Source organism: Myotis nattereri (genome assembly GCF_964212035.1).
Source record: "Myotis nattereri genome assembly, chromosome: 18".
In the NCBI taxonomy this organism is placed as follows: domain Eukaryota; kingdom Metazoa; phylum Chordata; class Mammalia; order Chiroptera; family Vespertilionidae; genus Myotis; species Myotis nattereri.
The window spans coordinates 480,957-496,249 of NC_138093.1; the positions used below are offsets into that span (position 1 = coordinate 480,957).

General features: G+C 52.0%; 4 protein-coding genes across 4 annotated transcripts; 3 read left to right on the forward strand and 1 right to left on the reverse strand.

Annotated features, from left to right (window-relative positions):
* Nucleotides 1–2,680: 2,680 nt before the first annotated feature.
* LOC308534753 (histone H4) lies at nucleotides 2,681–2,992 on the forward strand (the record flags this gene model as incomplete). Its single annotated transcript, XM_081113309.1, has 1 exon — nucleotides 2,681–2,992. The coding sequence occupies one exon, from the start codon at nucleotides 2,681–2,683 to the stop codon at nucleotides 2,990–2,992; it is 312 nt and encodes a 103-aa protein (XP_080969435.1).
* Nucleotides 2,993–7,615: 4,623 nt separating this feature from the next.
* On the reverse strand, nucleotides 7,616–9,495 carry LOC308534770 (histone H2B type 1-C/E/F/G/I). The gene has a single exon (XM_081113330.1). The coding sequence runs from the start codon at nucleotides 9,353–9,355 to the stop codon at nucleotides 8,975–8,977; it is 381 nt and encodes a 126-aa protein (XP_080969456.1). The 5' UTR covers nucleotides 9,356–9,495; the 3' UTR covers nucleotides 7,616–8,974.
* Nucleotides 9,496–9,676: 181 nt separating this feature from the next.
* Nucleotides 9,677–10,069, forward strand: LOC308533719 (histone H2A type 1; the record flags this gene model as incomplete). The annotated part of the gene is made up of 1 exon (XM_081111814.1): nucleotides 9,677–10,069. The coding sequence occupies one exon, from the start codon at nucleotides 9,677–9,679 to the stop codon at nucleotides 10,067–10,069; it is 393 nt and encodes a 130-aa protein (XP_080967940.1).
* Nucleotides 10,070–10,806: 737 nt separating this feature from the next.
* LOC308533770 (histone H3.1) lies at nucleotides 10,807–11,217 on the forward strand (the record flags this gene model as incomplete). The annotated part of the gene is made up of 1 exon (XM_081111882.1): nucleotides 10,807–11,217. The coding sequence occupies one exon, from the start codon at nucleotides 10,807–10,809 to the stop codon at nucleotides 11,215–11,217; it is 411 nt and encodes a 136-aa protein (XP_080968008.1).
* Between the last annotated feature and the right edge of the window lie 4,076 nt (nucleotides 11,218–15,293).

A 15,293-nucleotide genomic window follows, 5' to 3' on the forward strand; every position in this document is an offset into this window, starting at 1 on the left:
TGCTGAGCAGAAAGCTGGAGTTTTGGCTCCTAAGCGATGCCAAAGTATTTATTGCATGTTGTCTGCATCAAGGGATATTTTCTAATAAGCGAACTCATTGTTCCGTATCAACTCACCCACATTCACTATTTTCAGTCTCTCGATACTTGGGTCAGCTGGCTGGAGAGTTGTCATGGTAACCGCACCCGTAAGGGGGTCTTATATCAGGAAGCATCTGCACCGTGACCCTCTCGCCATTCTGCGTGGGTACCTGCCCTTTCACCTCCCATGCTCTTCTGGTGCTTTCTCTGATTTTTTTCATTAAAAAAAAGTTGTTGTTGTTGTTAGTATTACAAATATCTCCGGTTCCCGCCCCCGCTTTCTCCCCCTCCTCCAGCCACCCCTCCCCGCCCCGCCCAGTCTTCACTACCCTATTGCCCGTGATTGTTATAACGTGAGATTAGAGCGCTTTCACACGGTGTCTCTATCCATTTGAAGAAAAGAATGCTTTCCTTAGCGTTTCTCAGGGGTTTAAAGAGGCCCAGGGCCGTTACTGTTTTTTGAGGCGTCCATATATTAATAAATTAAAGTAGCCCACTATGGCCGGAGTACAAAAATTTTGACTGTTAACAATATTTACATTTAATGCACACATCCACACAAAAAAAAACGTGTTTCAATAGCTCATTCGATGGACAAGGTGTTTACAGACTTTATAATGTTCCGTAGGGTGTTTGGCCCAATAACGCGGTATGGATGAAAAATTGTGCTCAGAGGGGCTCCTTTCGAGCTTGTTAGCGCGTGGGTGACCTCGAGCACCTCGTTAGAAGGAAATGTCAGCTGCACGCAGAGGCATTTCCTTACTTTTTTTTAAATCGCACGCCCTGGGAGTATTGGCCCTACTGGCTTGTTTGTCTCGGTTTTTCTTGTTTTCTTTTTTTATTGTGAACATAAACTGCAGAATTTTAAAAAGGAAAAAAGTACTTAGCAGAGGATGGTTTCGATCCATCGACCTCTGGGTTATGGGCCCAGCACGCTTCCGCTGCGCCACTCTGCTCTCTGCCGCGAAGTCTCTCTGTTTACGTACTTAACTCTGTTCAAAAGCCAGTGACGTTCGTTTCTAAAAATAGCTCGTGGGAAAGCACCTATTTATTTTATCCCAATGCTTTCGCTTCCACAAGTTGCCAATTCTGTTTGGAATAATGTCGCTACCAGAATCTGAGAGCAGACAAAACTAGGAACAGAGAGGTAAACATTGACACACATGAGTGACGGCGCAGAGGCGAGGGTGGCTGGAGAGTGAAATGAGAATTACCGGCTTTAATACACAGGGAAGAAAAAAATAACCTCGCCGCGAAGGGAGCCCGGCGTCTGTGGCCCCACCTTCGGGAAGAACACCCTTTTGGTCGGATTTCCCTGGTTTGGGGTGTGTGTGTGTGCGGGGGTGAGGGGGAAATGACAGTTTTTAGACTCCTGCCCGGCTGAGGTGGGGCTGGGGGTGGGGGTTGGTTGGAAAGGCTTTGCCCGATAACAGTGAAAACCTGAACGGTGGGCTGAGGTTTTTCCTCCCGGAGTCGTGTCTCGCGATGCCGAAGACTGAGAACCGTGGGCCAGAAGATTTAAGCAAAGCCGTGGACATTTTATTACAAGCAGATTCAGAGCGGGGCCGGGTATGGGCTGGCGGTGAAGCCAGCCGGTCTAGGTATATCGGGCTACAAGCTGCTCCGTGTCTACCTGTGTCGCCACCGGATCGATTCCCTCCTTGTTCTTGCCCAGCACGGACCTGAACTCCCTGCTCCTATACGCAGGTCACCTGTTGCCACAGGCCCTCCCTCCTTTCATATGCCTCCCACCTGAGTCCAGACACATTCCATTATTTCTGCCTGTTGGTTCCTGTGATCAGGCTGCTCAGACTTCCCTGTCTGGTTCCTCCGGCCTGTGTTTCCCCTGGACCCTGCCCTGTCGGCCTGCGAGTCCAGCGAACGCCTCTCAATATGTGTGCCCTGGGCACCAACTCACAGGGCAGGCGCGGCTACCTCCAACCCGTGTGAAATGTGGGAAGGAAAAAGGGTCTCTAATAAATTCATGAACGAAAGTAACCCCCCAGGGTGGTCGGGCCACAGGTGGGTCTTGGTGGGGAGCCAAGCCCCAATCTTACAATTCAATGAAAGGTTATCTTGCCTTAAGCGAGCCTTGCCCATTGTCCTGGTGCATCTGTTAACACCCCCCGAGCCCCCAGAAGGGATCCTCCTTTTCCAGCGCGGCCGCCCTCCAGGGTGCAGTTCTCCCCTGCACCTCGTTTCTCCCCGCGTTGGTGGAATCCTCCCGCATGGCAAGTGCGTGAAGGAAGCTACAAAACTGTCCTCCTGAGCATTTGAGATCTCGCCCCCTCGCGTGTCGTCATTTTGGCTCCAATAAACTTATAAAATTCTCTACCGTTTCCCGTGTTTCTGCACAAAAAAATGGCCAGTGTCGTTAGTTTTCAGCAGTTAAGTCCAGAAATCCTCATCCGGGGACCCAGGACTTGCCGCGGGAGGCGGGACTCCATTCACGGTGACGTCACCCAGAGCGAGGCCGCGAGGGCCTATATCCGGCGGAAGTTCTGCGCGCCTTCTGTTTTCAATTAGGTCCGCACTCCGCGTATATAAGTGGGCTGCCTTTGTTGCTCAGCCTGTTCAGTACTTGTCTGTTCGCTGCCATCATGTCCGGACGCGGCAAAGGCGGGAAGGGCCTGGGCAAGGGCGGCGCCAAGCGCCACCGCAAGGTGCTGCGCGACAACATCCAGGGCATCACCAAGCCCGCCATCCGGCGCCTGGCGCGGCGCGGCGGCGTCAAGCGCATCTCCGGGCTCATCTACGAGGAGACGCGCGGGGTGCTCAAGGTCTTCCTGGAGAACGTGATCCGCGACGCCGTCACCTACACGGAGCACGCCAAGCGCAAGACGGTCACGGCCATGGACGTGGTCTACGCGCTCAAGCGCCAGGGCCGCACCCTCTACGGCTTCGGCGGCTGAGGCCCCAAACCACTACCTTCGACAGCAAAACCAAAGGCCCTTTTCAGGGCCGCCCACCCCCTCTCGGAAGAGCTGCGCGCGGCTTTTTGGTTTGTTGTGAGTGTGAGACGAGCGTGAGTACACGGGAGGGGTCCCCGCCATTCCGCACCCCAGTGGAGGACAGGCCCTTGGCACCCCTCCTTTCCCTGGCGGGTACCTTGTGCTCTCTTGTTCCCTTGGGACCGTGCACTGGTGTCGCCCGGAAGTTCCGCCGAGCTGGTTTTGACTTGTCCGGCGAGCGTTCAGATTAGTGTACAAATTGCGAGGACGAGAGGCTGCAACCCTTCCCCATAAGAACTTAGTTCGATTAAAAAACTACCAGTAAAACTGCGTTCGTGTTGGGCCTGGGCCGTCAGGCAGGTCTGCGCACTGTGGGCTCACACCGCCCCTCCCCCCCCCCCCGCTCTTCCTCCCGGGCATCGCGCTGAGTGGCCGTCACCCCCTCCAGCACCGGCAGCTCCGGTTCCAATGGGTCTGAACTGGGCCGGTCTCAGTCCCGGGCCCTCCCTGAACCCGAGGCCCAGCAGCGTGTGAGTCCCATTGACTAGCTCAGCGGTCGGCGCCCGAACTCGGGGCCTAACTCAGCCTGGAGGCCGCGCTGTGCGTCCGAGGAGGAGGGGCTCCCTCCCGCGGCCCCAGGCTCTGCCTTTCCCGCCTCCCTCCCCCCTCCTCCTCCCGCTCCGGCCTCCGTCCCTCCCCTCCCCCGCCCTCCCCCTCCTCCCCTTCTCCCCCTCCCTTCTCTCTCTCCTTCCCGCCACCCTCCTCCTTCCTCCTCCTGCCTCCGTCCCTCCCTTCCCGCCTTCCTCCTACCCTCCCTCCTCCCCCTCCCCTCCCCCCTCCCCTCCCCCCTCCTCCTCCCGCCTCCGTCCCTCCCCTCCCCCGCCCTCCCCCTCCTCCCCTTCTACCCCTCCCTTCTCTCTCTCCTTCCCGCCACCCTCCTCCTTCCTCCTCCTGTCTCCGTCCCTCCCTCCCCGCCTTCCTCCTGCCCCTCCCTCCTCCCCCTCCCCTCCCCCATCCCCTCCCCTCCTCCTCCCGCCTCCGTCCCTCCCTTCCCGCCTTCCTCCTGCCCCTCCCTCCTCCCCTTCCCCTCCCTTCTCCCCCCTCCCTCCTTCCAGTTCCCGCCAGTGACGCGGGCTGCGCGCTGGAACTCCAAGGGCTTCTTCTCTGGTTTCCGGGCGAAGTCGCCCATTTTCAGCAATTTCTCTTTCCTCCACCGAAGGCTTGTTTCAGGCCCGCCCCCCATTTCCTTAAAAGCGAGCTTCATCTTTTGCTGTTACCCGCTCAGTTCAAGCTTTCATCAGCCAACTTTCGTTTTACGCTCGGGTTTGATTGTCAGGCGCTGAGTTTATCGGGGATGTTAGGGGCCCGCCCGCCGCTGCCGTCGGAGCCTGTGGGCCGCACGGCCGGGACCCGGAGGTGCTCAGTGCACCTCATGGTGACCCGCCGTCCTGGTCGTCACGGACACTGGCTTTTTATACCTTTTATATTTATCATATATACATGTATTTCAGAATTTCAAAATAATGTGATTATCTTTCAGATTAATTCAGGTGCTCCATCTATCATATTACAAGTCCCCCCTATCACTTTGAGATGAGGAAAAATCAATGTAATCATTTTAAATCTCATCTATTTTAAAGATATGGACTCCAGTACTTAAATAGGAAAAATATCAGATGTAATTGGAGCTAAGGCACCGGTTTGAGGAGACAAACTTATAGGAGGATGTTAATTTAACAAACAAAAAGACTGAGCATATAGCATGAACCTGACACGGAATTACATATACTCCAGGAATTATAGCAGTGACTGACAGTGAGCGAAATATTTCTGTAGACATGGAGCTTATATTTTATTGGGGGGAACAACAAAACAAGAAAAACTGTGTCAGATGTGCTCGGGGCTATGAAGTCCACTGAAACACGGATAGGTGATCTTTCTACTCTATTTTATTTATTTATTTACTTTTTCTGGTTAGGTGATATTTTTAAATGGCATGGCCATGGAAGGCTTTGCGGATAAGGCGATGAGTGGGGAAGAAAATTGAGAAAGTGCCAAGTAGAAGGGAGACCAGGAAGGAGAGCCGGGAGGTGGCCAGGAGTTGCTGTGGCTGCACCCAGGGAGCAAAGGGGAGAAGGTCCGGAGTCGGGCTGTTCCCGCAGGCCCTGCAGACCAACCTCTAACTGAACACAGGGGCTCACTGTTCGGAATAACAGAACCGAAGAAACACAAGTCTTGTTGAAAGAAAACGGTTTTATTATTTATTTACTTATTTTTAAAATCTACTTTATTGGTTTTTTACAGAGGAAGGGAGAGGGATAGAGTTAGGAACATGGATGAGAGAGAAACATCGATCAGCTGCCTCCTGCACACTCCCTACTGGGGATGTGCCCGCAACCAAGGTATATGCCCTTGCCCGGATTCGAACCTGAGACCCTTGAGTCCGCAGGCTGACGGTCTATCCATTGAGCCAAACCGGTTCCGGCCCATTTTATTTTTCACTTGCGACAAGTGCAGGGGGCAGGGCAATCATTTCCAAAGCTGTGCCTGTGGGAGGGAGGCTTAGCCATGGCTTATTACAGGATTTTGTCAGTTACATGTTGGTTTCTAAACCAGGTTAACTACATGTTGGTTTCTTCCTTGTGGTGGGCAACCTCATCCACATTGTAGGATATTTTCACATTCAGCAAGAGTGACATGTAGTAAGAACAGCCCAGACCTGGGGCCCTTGTTCTAACAGTTTCTCCCTGAGGAATTTGCAGAACACACAGAACTATGATCCTGGTTGACAGATGTGGGGAAATGCCCTCGGCAAGGAGGAGGCAATAAAATTGGAACTTCGCTCCAGGAAGGAGTGGATGTTAGAGCCTGGGAAGATCGCTCTGGGGCTCCAGCCATGGATATGCATGTCCTCCCCAGATGCACCCAGGCACCTCCCATGTGTTACATGCAACTCCAAGGGGGTTCCCAGGCCTGGAACCCATGTGTGGGACTCCGCTTCAAAGCCCCATGTCCAAAGCTGGCTTTCCTCTTCCTGTGGCTTCCCCAGCTTCTGATTTGAGAAGATGAACCTCGAGAACACAGATCTCTAAGTCTGTTATGGAAAGATTGACAACCTGATGGCCAAAGCAATCTCATCCAGGAGGAACCTGCTCCTTACAGCACCCAGCCCCTGTCACCTGTTCTCTGGTCCTGGGTGCCCCCAGGCGCCCGCTCTCTGCGACGCCCCCAGCCTGCATGACTTGTAGCCTGTAATGAGTATCCCATGCCCGCGTCCACATGCCTGTAATGCCTACTTTCTCACCTAATCTTTGCCCTTCTACCCAATATAAGCAGCTGGCTTGTGGTGGGAGGCAGAGCAGATTTTTGTGGGTGACCTGCTGCTCTCCCTGCTGCCGGCAGGATTGGAATAAATGCTCAGATAGCATCCGACCCTCTTTCTGCTGAATTGGCTGAAGTGACAGGCAGCCCGGACCCCTTGGTTGTCCGGTTACAGAAGGGTTTGCGCTGTTCACACTGCCAGACAAGGAACCCAATTGATGTCAAATGTTAGCAGGCTTTTTGGCCTCCTGCCCCGTTCTAGGCCTCGGGACTCAGATCCAGCAGGACCAGAGGCTGTAGCCACAGCCAATATCTGGGAGGACTCTGTCCTAAGACACTGCCTCAAGAGCTTCACCAGAGGTATTCTATTGATCACCCCAGCAAAGCCACGTGGTAGTTAATCATTTTATTACCATTTTAGACGTAAGGTGATGCTCACAGAGGGTTTAAGTAATTGGCTGAAACTCAGCGTTCAAACAGGCAGATGGGGCTGTGTCCTGCCTGGGGCATTTCCCCTCAGCGCATGCTTTTTCTTCTTGAATACTTCTGCTTTTTACTACGAGTGGCCCAGTGCATGAAATTTGTGCACATTAAAAGGGAATTAATTAGAGGAAATATTTTAATATTGCTATTTGCGATTGCTCTATAATAGAAGTGTCAGAGATGAAAGAAAATTAGTAAAATGTACATGAAAATCTTCCTCCTGTCAGAGTCTGGGCCATGCTGCGAGACCCAGAGTCAAGTCCCCACCCTCCTGCGTGCACCTCAAAATTGGGTGAGACCCAGCCCCGGCCAGCCCCACCCCCATAGGGTGAGACCAAGGCCCGCTGGCCCACCCTCGTCAAGCCCCGCTAGGTGGGGGGTGCAGCCTCAGGTCTCCTGGCCCAGTGCTGGGTGAGGATGCAGCCTTAGGTCCCCAGCGCACCCTCAGGTCCCCTGACCTGGTGGGGGGTGTGGCTTGAGGTCCCCATCAATCCCTGCTGGGCTGGGGATGCGGCCTGAGGTCTCCCGCCCTGGCCCCAGCGCCACGGAGCCTCAGGCCCCTGCTGATCTCTTGTTTCAGCTCCTTATGGAAACCCCGCTTCTGCTGTGGGTGCAGCCATCTTGTGATGGCGTGAGGGTCAATTTGCATATCACCGCTTTATTATATAGGGTTTTTGAAAAAAATTAAAAGTTATCCTGGCTTTCTTTACTTTAGACTAAAGAAAGGGATGCGGTCACTCGCAACAGGCAAGTGTTCTGTGAGCACAGTGTTTATCCTGGAAAGAGGCACACAATCAACATGTTGCTTGGCAACAAGCACGTTTCCAAGCCTCCAGCTGAAAAGCAAACGCATTTCACAATGTGAGCATGTTCTCTTACCTTGAATAAAGCAAGGACTCAGCTTTTTGTTTCTTTTTATGAACACACTGTTTTTCAAAAATGTATTTTAAACCTGCTTTGGAGAGGAAGAAATAAATGCCTTCACAATATGTGGGCCCCAGGAGTTTTCTTCACAAAGTCCATTACAAAACCGAGTCATTCCTGCACGTTCATAGGGATCTGTTACCGAGTCATTTGCAGAAAAAAGACATGAAACTCCATGTTGCTCATAAGTAGAAAATGAGCTCTTTAAGCTCAGAGTTACTCTGCCAATGGCCATGATTCCCCCTTCACACCGCAGTTCTGAGGTTCGATTGGCTGCCAGGCGATCCTTACATCCCCACCTTGATGTCTACCTTAAACTTTAGCTGGCAATGATTTTGCTGGGCCTCAGAGAACACAACACGTGTGTCTCCTGGCCACTTCTACTTTCCTCTCATTCTAACCATCTACTTGCCTTTGACGGTTTCCCCATTCCTATGACCAGCCTCTTCCTTGAGAAAAAGCCTGACAAACACTGTGGAAAGTCCCGAGCAGCTCGACCGATGAGCAAGGGCCTAGTACTCAACCTGAAGTCTCAGTCCTTCGCCTGTAAATTGGAGATTCCTTCTGAGGCGATTGTAGGATAAAATCAGCGACATGCTGGAGCACACCAATGTTAAATCCTGTGAAATCTTAGAATAAAGTCCTAGGAGGTGAAAAGCTAACGAAAAAAGAAGCTCTGGACAAGGGTAGGGTAACTCTGGGAGCCCTTGGGGCTTGAATGAATCTGACCCTGGAGGCACAATCAAGGCGCTCCCTGCCGAGGAATTCCCGGTAGCTGAGAAATTTACACAACAATGGACACTTTCTCCCCGCCCTCAGCGACTCCAGTAGTTCTCTATACGCTCGGATATTAGCTGAATTTAAAACTCTACAGGGTGGTCAGACAATCTGGACCTTGCCCAGATGTACTATTTAGCTGCAAAAATTTGTGGAAACGTTAGTGGGTTTGGATAAAAAAATGAAACTGAGGACAGGCAACTTACCCCCTTAACCAGGCGATGAAAGATCAAGAGAGCAAATCAGACCAGGCCACCTTCCCTTTGCTAACTACCGCAGCAGCAAATATCCCAGTTGCATAGAAAACTTTTACTAACGAGGCGGGGAGAAGCAGGGTTCTTGCCTGAAACATTTGCACTGCTTTTGGAGCTACAGGTCTTTGAGACATTGTGGGTGGCTCTGAAAAGAGCCTTTGGGTTTGACAGGGGCCGAAGCACCTCACTTGGAGCTGGTGTACTTGGTGACGGCCTTGGTGCCCTCCGACACGGCGTGCTTGGCCAGCTCGCCGGGCAGCAGCAGGCGCACGGCCGTCTGGATCTCGCGGGACGTGATGGTCGAGCGCTTGTTGTAATGCGCCAGGCGCGACGCCTCGCCCGCGATGCGCTCGAAGATGTCGTTGACGAACGAGTTCATGATGCCCATGGCCTTGGACGAGATGCCGGTGTCGGGGTGCACCTGCTTGAGCACCTTGTACACGTACACCGAGTAGCTCTCCTTGCGGCTGCGCTTGCGCTTCTTGCCGTCCTTCTTCTGCGCCTTGGTCACCGCCTTCTTGGAGCCCTTCTTCGGGGCGGGCGCGGACTTGGCGGGCTCGGGCATGGTCGGGAGAACTCCTGAAGCACTCAGAAGAGAAGTAGGGAAACAGTAAGACAAGGACTCAACGGGTCCCTTTTATATAGAGCGTCGTATGCAAATAAAGTGATAAATTACAGTTCTGTGTCTGATTGGTGGTTATTCACAACGTCAAAAAAAAAATGAGCACTGTCCAATCAGAACGAAGGGATGCCAAATGTGCATTTTGATTGGTTAAGATGAAGCCGCAGTCTTAACCCATGACACATATGTTTCGCGCCCGAAAAGGTTTATAAAAAGGGCCGCCCCCATCCTCTCAACACTTCCTGGGAAGTTTGTAAGCGCATCATGTCTGGACGTGGCAAGCAGGGCGGCAAGGCGCGCGCCAAGGCCAAGACGCGGTCCTCGCGGGCCGGGCTGCAGTTCCCCGTGGGCCGCGTGCACCGGCTGCTCCGCAAGGGCAACTACGCCGAGCGCGTCGGGGCGGGCGCGCCCGTGTACCTGGCGGCGGTGCTGGAGTACCTGACGGCCGAGATCCTGGAGCTGGCGGGCAACGCGGCGCGCGACAACAAGAAGACGCGCATCATCCCGCGCCACCTGCAGCTGGCCATCCGCAACGACGAGGAGCTCAACAAGCTGCTGGGCAAGGTGACCATCGCGCAGGGCGGCGTGCTGCCCAACATCCAGGCCGTGCTGCTGCCCAAGAAGACCGAGAGTCACCACAAGGCCAAGGGCAAGTAAGCCAAGTGCGTACAACCTACTGCCTTTTAGTTTTACCCAAAGGCTCTTTTCAGAGCCACACATTTTCTCAAAAAGAGCCAGCTTTGGTGCTGCTTCCCAGCCGTGCAGGGTGATCACCTTCCTCCATAGTCACTGCAGCTCGTTATCGGGAGTTAACGTTCTTTGCTACTTGTGATTCCTGCGCTTGAATGAGGTCCTGGGAGAGGGGACTGTTATTAAGGCTTTGAGTTCGGGGGGGGGGGGAGCCAGTAAAGGAGACGCTTGCGAGTTTCAGAAGACATTAGGGGGACAGTTGGGCTCGGTGTCGAGTAGTTTCTCTAGGGAGGAGGGAAACCAAAGGTAAGAGGGAAGGTAAAGAACGTCACAAAATACAACTGAGTCTTCTCAGCGCGTGGTCCTCAGATCCTTATGCCCCAAGACAGGTCCACTGAGCCAGAATTGGCACCTTCCCAGGATACCCAAGTGGTCCCTTACTTAGAATTTGAGGTAAAATAAAGAACTTTAGAAAATTCCCCCCCTTTTTTTTTTTATCACAGACTTGTTAAACAGATCGGAGAGTGGAGCAATTCATCAGCTGTCTAGTAATTCACTTGTTTAACTTCAGCCAATGGCTTCTTTGCGCGGGACTTTTGAAAAAGCGCACAACCAATCAGCAAGGTTTTGAGGGTATATAAGGGTTGCCTCCGCTCCCTATCTCCCTTTATTCAATTTAGTTGGTTCCCCTCACTGTCCTCCAAATGGCTCGCACCAAGCAGACGGCGCGCAAGTCGACGGGCGGGAAGGCGCCCCGCAAGCAGCTGGCCACCAAGGCCGCCCGTAAGAGCGCGCCGGCCACGGGCGGCGTGAAGAAGCCGCACCGCTACCGGCCCGGCACCGTGGCCCTGCGCGAGATCCGCCGCTACCAGAAGTCCACGGAGCTGCTGATCCGCAAGCTGCCCTTCCAGCGCCTGGTGCGCGAGATCGCGCAGGACTTCAAGACCGACCTGCGCTTCCAGAGCTCGGCCGTCATGGCGCTGCAGGAGGCGTGCGAGGCCTACCTGGTGGGGCTGTTCGAGGACACCAACCTGTGCGCCATCCACGCCAAGCGCGTCACCATCATGCCCAAGGACATCCAGCTCGCGCGCCGCATCCGCGGCGAGAGGGCGTGAGCTCCGTCCCACCCCCTTGCGCCGAAACCCAAAGGCTCTTTTCAGAGCCGCCTAGAATCTCAATGAGAAGCGCTGTGGGCCAAGGGCTGGGATGTAAACTTAGTTCCCCTCCAGCAGTTCACAGCTTGTTGCAAATAAGCGTAAGGTCATTATGCGGAACGCGTCTATAGGCGCAGAATCCACACTTTGCGCAGGTGAAGTACTAATTAGGTGGTAATCTTAAAGGGACAGCCAGACAATAGGTCCTCCCTTTCCTCCCACAAAGGCCGCGTCCCGAAGCCCCGCGGGCAATGCAGGATTTGCGGTTTCGCGCACAGTAGCCATGGGGGCTCCGCGCCCGAGGCGACTGGGAGACACTGGCCTCTTCAGCCGCTAAGTAAACGCTTTGCGCTTAAAGTGGAGCCCAGGCTCCAGGCTCCAGGCCTCACCACAGAACCCGGGTTCCCCGGAACTGACCTCACCGGACTCAGGCTCTTAAGAGCTACCCATTTATTTAATTTAAACAATTTCTATATATTTGCATTATTAATGTGTCTTGAGGTTTTTGAAATTGGTTTGGGACATTGAGGTGATCTGTTTTCATAAGGGACTGGATGCACTTGCGCAGCTTGCCTCCTGGGGGTGAAGTGGGACTGCTGGTTTCAGAGTTTCCTGTGATGTTTCAGACGTCCTCCTAGGCCCCTCTGTGGCTGCTTTGTGCCCCACAAGTGAGCAGGTCATGTGCCAAAGTTGTCCCAAAATAGGAGCCTTGCTGGCTAGCGGGAAGAGGATGTAAAGGTGAGTTTCAGGGGTCCCAAGGGTGCTTAGCAATGGGCTGAGTTGTTTCCCTGTGTTTGAAGACTGGAAGGGGCAGAAATAGTACGTGAAATTGGGATGGTTTGGACACACATTGTGAAAGGTAAGGTTCTTTACCCACAAAAGGTTGGATGCGGGGGTGCATTTTCGGTTGACCCCTCCTACGGCTCTGTTCCCATGTTTGGTCATGGATCACTGGGAAACATGCTACCGGGACGTCTTTGGTCTTTGTTTTTTTAAAAAATATTTTTATTGATTTCAGAGAGGAAGGGAGAGGGAGAGAGAGAGAGAAATAGAAACATCAATGATGAGAGAATCATTGATCAGCTGCCTCCTGCATGCCCCCTATTGGGGATCAATCTCGAAACCAGGGCATGTGCCCCTGACATGAATTGAACCTGGGACCCTGCATTCCGCAGACCGATGCTCTCTTTACACTCAGCAAAACCAGCTAGGGCTGATCTTTGCTTTTTAAAAATGTATTTTTTTATTGATTTCAGCAAGGCAGGGAGAGGGAGAGCTAGAAACATCCATGATGACAGAGAATCATTGATTGGCTGCCTCCTGCACGCCCCACCCCAGGGACCAAGCCCACAACCTGGGAATGTACCCCAACCAGGAATTGACCTGTGACCTCCTGGTTCCCAGGTGGAGGCTCTACCCCTGAGCAGCAGCGGCTGGGGCGACCTTAGCTTTTTTTTTTTTTTATGTCATTCCCATGTCAATGTACAGTTAGAGTGAGGCAGCTTTGGCTTTCTTGTGAAATATTTATCCTTTATTTGTCCTTTTTCACACAGAATAATGAGGTTATTGTTTATGACAGTTGACAATACGGATTTCTAATGAGCGTATTGGTGGCAGAACGGAAGGCTCTGCCCTGAGGACTTGATAGTCTAGCTCAGGGGTGGGCAAACTTTTTGACTCGAGGGCCACAATGGGTTCTTAAAGTGGACCGGAGGGCCAGAACAAAAGCATGGATGGAGTGTTTGTGTGAACTAATATAAATTCAAAGTAAGCATAATTACATAAAAGGGTACGGTCTTTTTTTTTTTTTTTTTTTTTTTTTTTTTTTTAGTTTTATTCATTTCAAAGGGGCCGGATCCAGCCCGCGGGCCGTAGTTTGCCCACGGCTGGTCTAGGCCCTAGAGTAATGTCCCAGGTTGGGCAACGCTTGGATCTTGCTAGAAATGTGGTCTCAGACCCACCCAGGCCCCTCAATGAACACTGTCCCCAGTTCTCCTGGGGTGATTCTCATGAATGCGTTTTAGGAACCTACTCTTTAAATGGGTGGTTTTGGTCTCAACAAGAAAGTCAGTCTTCTGTGAATCCTCAGCAGGAGTAAGCATTTGCAAATCACAGCATAGAATAGAGAATAGCTAATTCTATTCCCGGCATAGAATTAGCTATTCTCTGAAGCACTGACCCACAACAATGTGCACCGAAGGCAGTTTGATATTATTATAGATCTGAGGTCTCAATGCTGACTGCTCATTAGAACTTGGTATATCTTCTTAAATGAGCTGAGAAAAAAAAAAAGGCAGGATTGAGGCAGATAGGACTGGAGCTGTTGTAGCAGATGGTTATACTTGGAAAGTATATGAAAATAGTAGCATGCTTCAATCACTGCTGAGACGCCAAACTCAGTCTGACCTCGTCCACAGAAGGCACTGAGTCTGACCTTTCATCCTCGTGCTGACTGCACACAGCTGCGTACGCTCTCAAGCAGTATTTACTGCAAAGTGATCATTTAATTTTAATGAGAGTTGTATTATCTTACTTTCTCTCCCAAGGAAACAATTCTGGTCAGGATTTACAATTCATTTCCGTTGTACTGGAAACGTGTCCTTCTGAAGACGTAAGAACTCCACAATGTTCTCTCTTGCTTTTAGACATGACCTGTGCCATGTCCCCTGAAATTTATTTTCCTTTCTTGTTTAGTAGTTAAACACCCCAACCTTCCTTTGCAGTGAGGCACGGCCATTATTTTTGGTCAATGGTATCTTATACCATCCCTCAGGTTTTCAAAAAAAAAAAAAATGGTGGGGGTATCCCCTTCTCCTTTTTTCTTCCTTCAAGACAATCTGAATGTGAGGGCTGTAGCTGGTGCCAACATCTTGGTCAGGGCCAATGAAGAATGACGAGAATGGCAGGTGGGAAATCACCTTAATGCAATGGTGGCCTCAGAATCCACTGCCAGGCCGGCCATTTCCAAGGCGATGGAACAGAAAGGGTCACAGACCAACACAAGTTCCCCGAGGCCCATGACTTAATTGCACTGAATTAATTTTAAACGCACAGCCAGAAACAAGGGGGGAAGAGACTGGGCAAGTGAACACATTTCAGATCCATTGTAAATGGGCAGCCAAGTCTCACATCTTTCTCCCTCCCTTCCCCCTTCCCGGGACTGTCTTCTCTGCGGAGACAGTGGACTTGAGAACCAGAGTCCAGGGAAGGGGCCCAGCCGTCGGGAGCCTGTGCAGTTGGCCCTGCATCTCTCCCATAGAGCAAACATGTTGGACCAAATAAACTCAACCTGTTAACGACAGTCCAAACATTGAAATGTGCACTCCACACCCTCAGTTAATCCCTCTCTTGCTGTCTTCCCTTGTCATTTCTCTTCCTCCATCTCCCAGAGCTGCCTCCAGGGAACTTGGGAATGTAAGGTTAAGTCATGTCAGCTTTTGGCAACGCTACCCCCTGGTTTGATCACCTTACATGTCCAAGCGAGGTGACACGCCCGTTGAGGACACTGCTCTTTTCCTAATACCTGTCATGTAGGCTCTCAAGGAGTGAACAGTTTCCTAGTGTCTCCACTCAGCACCCCAATTAGGAAGAATCTGCACCAAGGCCACCTCAGCCCCGTGATCCCACAGGAGAGCCCAGGAGGGGGGGGGGCCTCCTAGCCCAACATTTCGGGTACCCGTGCACTTGTTCGTGGAGGCCATGTTAAAATTCCGCAGCTGAAACAGCGCTGTTGATTCTCAGCCTGTTAAGGGAAGACTGCAAAAGCCAAAGACATTACCCACAACAAACAGGCCTTGTTTTTGGCCTGTTTCAGGTTTCCTTCTCATCTCCTTCCTCCTGTAAAACCTATTTAATCTTCCAAGTCTAAATTGCCTACCACACGGCTAGAGGTTTGAGGTACTCTCCAAGGACCCTCTTTTGGTTCCATGGCCTCCGCCCAATTCCTTATATGCCAGAAATCAGCCTTAATCACACCAGCCTGAATAACTTAGAGTCAGAAAGCACACGACCTCTATATACCCAATTTGCCCCAACAT

Bases quoted from the DNA above. Each gene is read 5' to 3' on its own strand.
- LOC308534770 (XM_081113330.1), bottom strand. From the start codon at position 9,355: ATGCCCGAGCCCGCCAAGTCCGCGCCCGCCCCGAAGAAGGGCTCCAAG.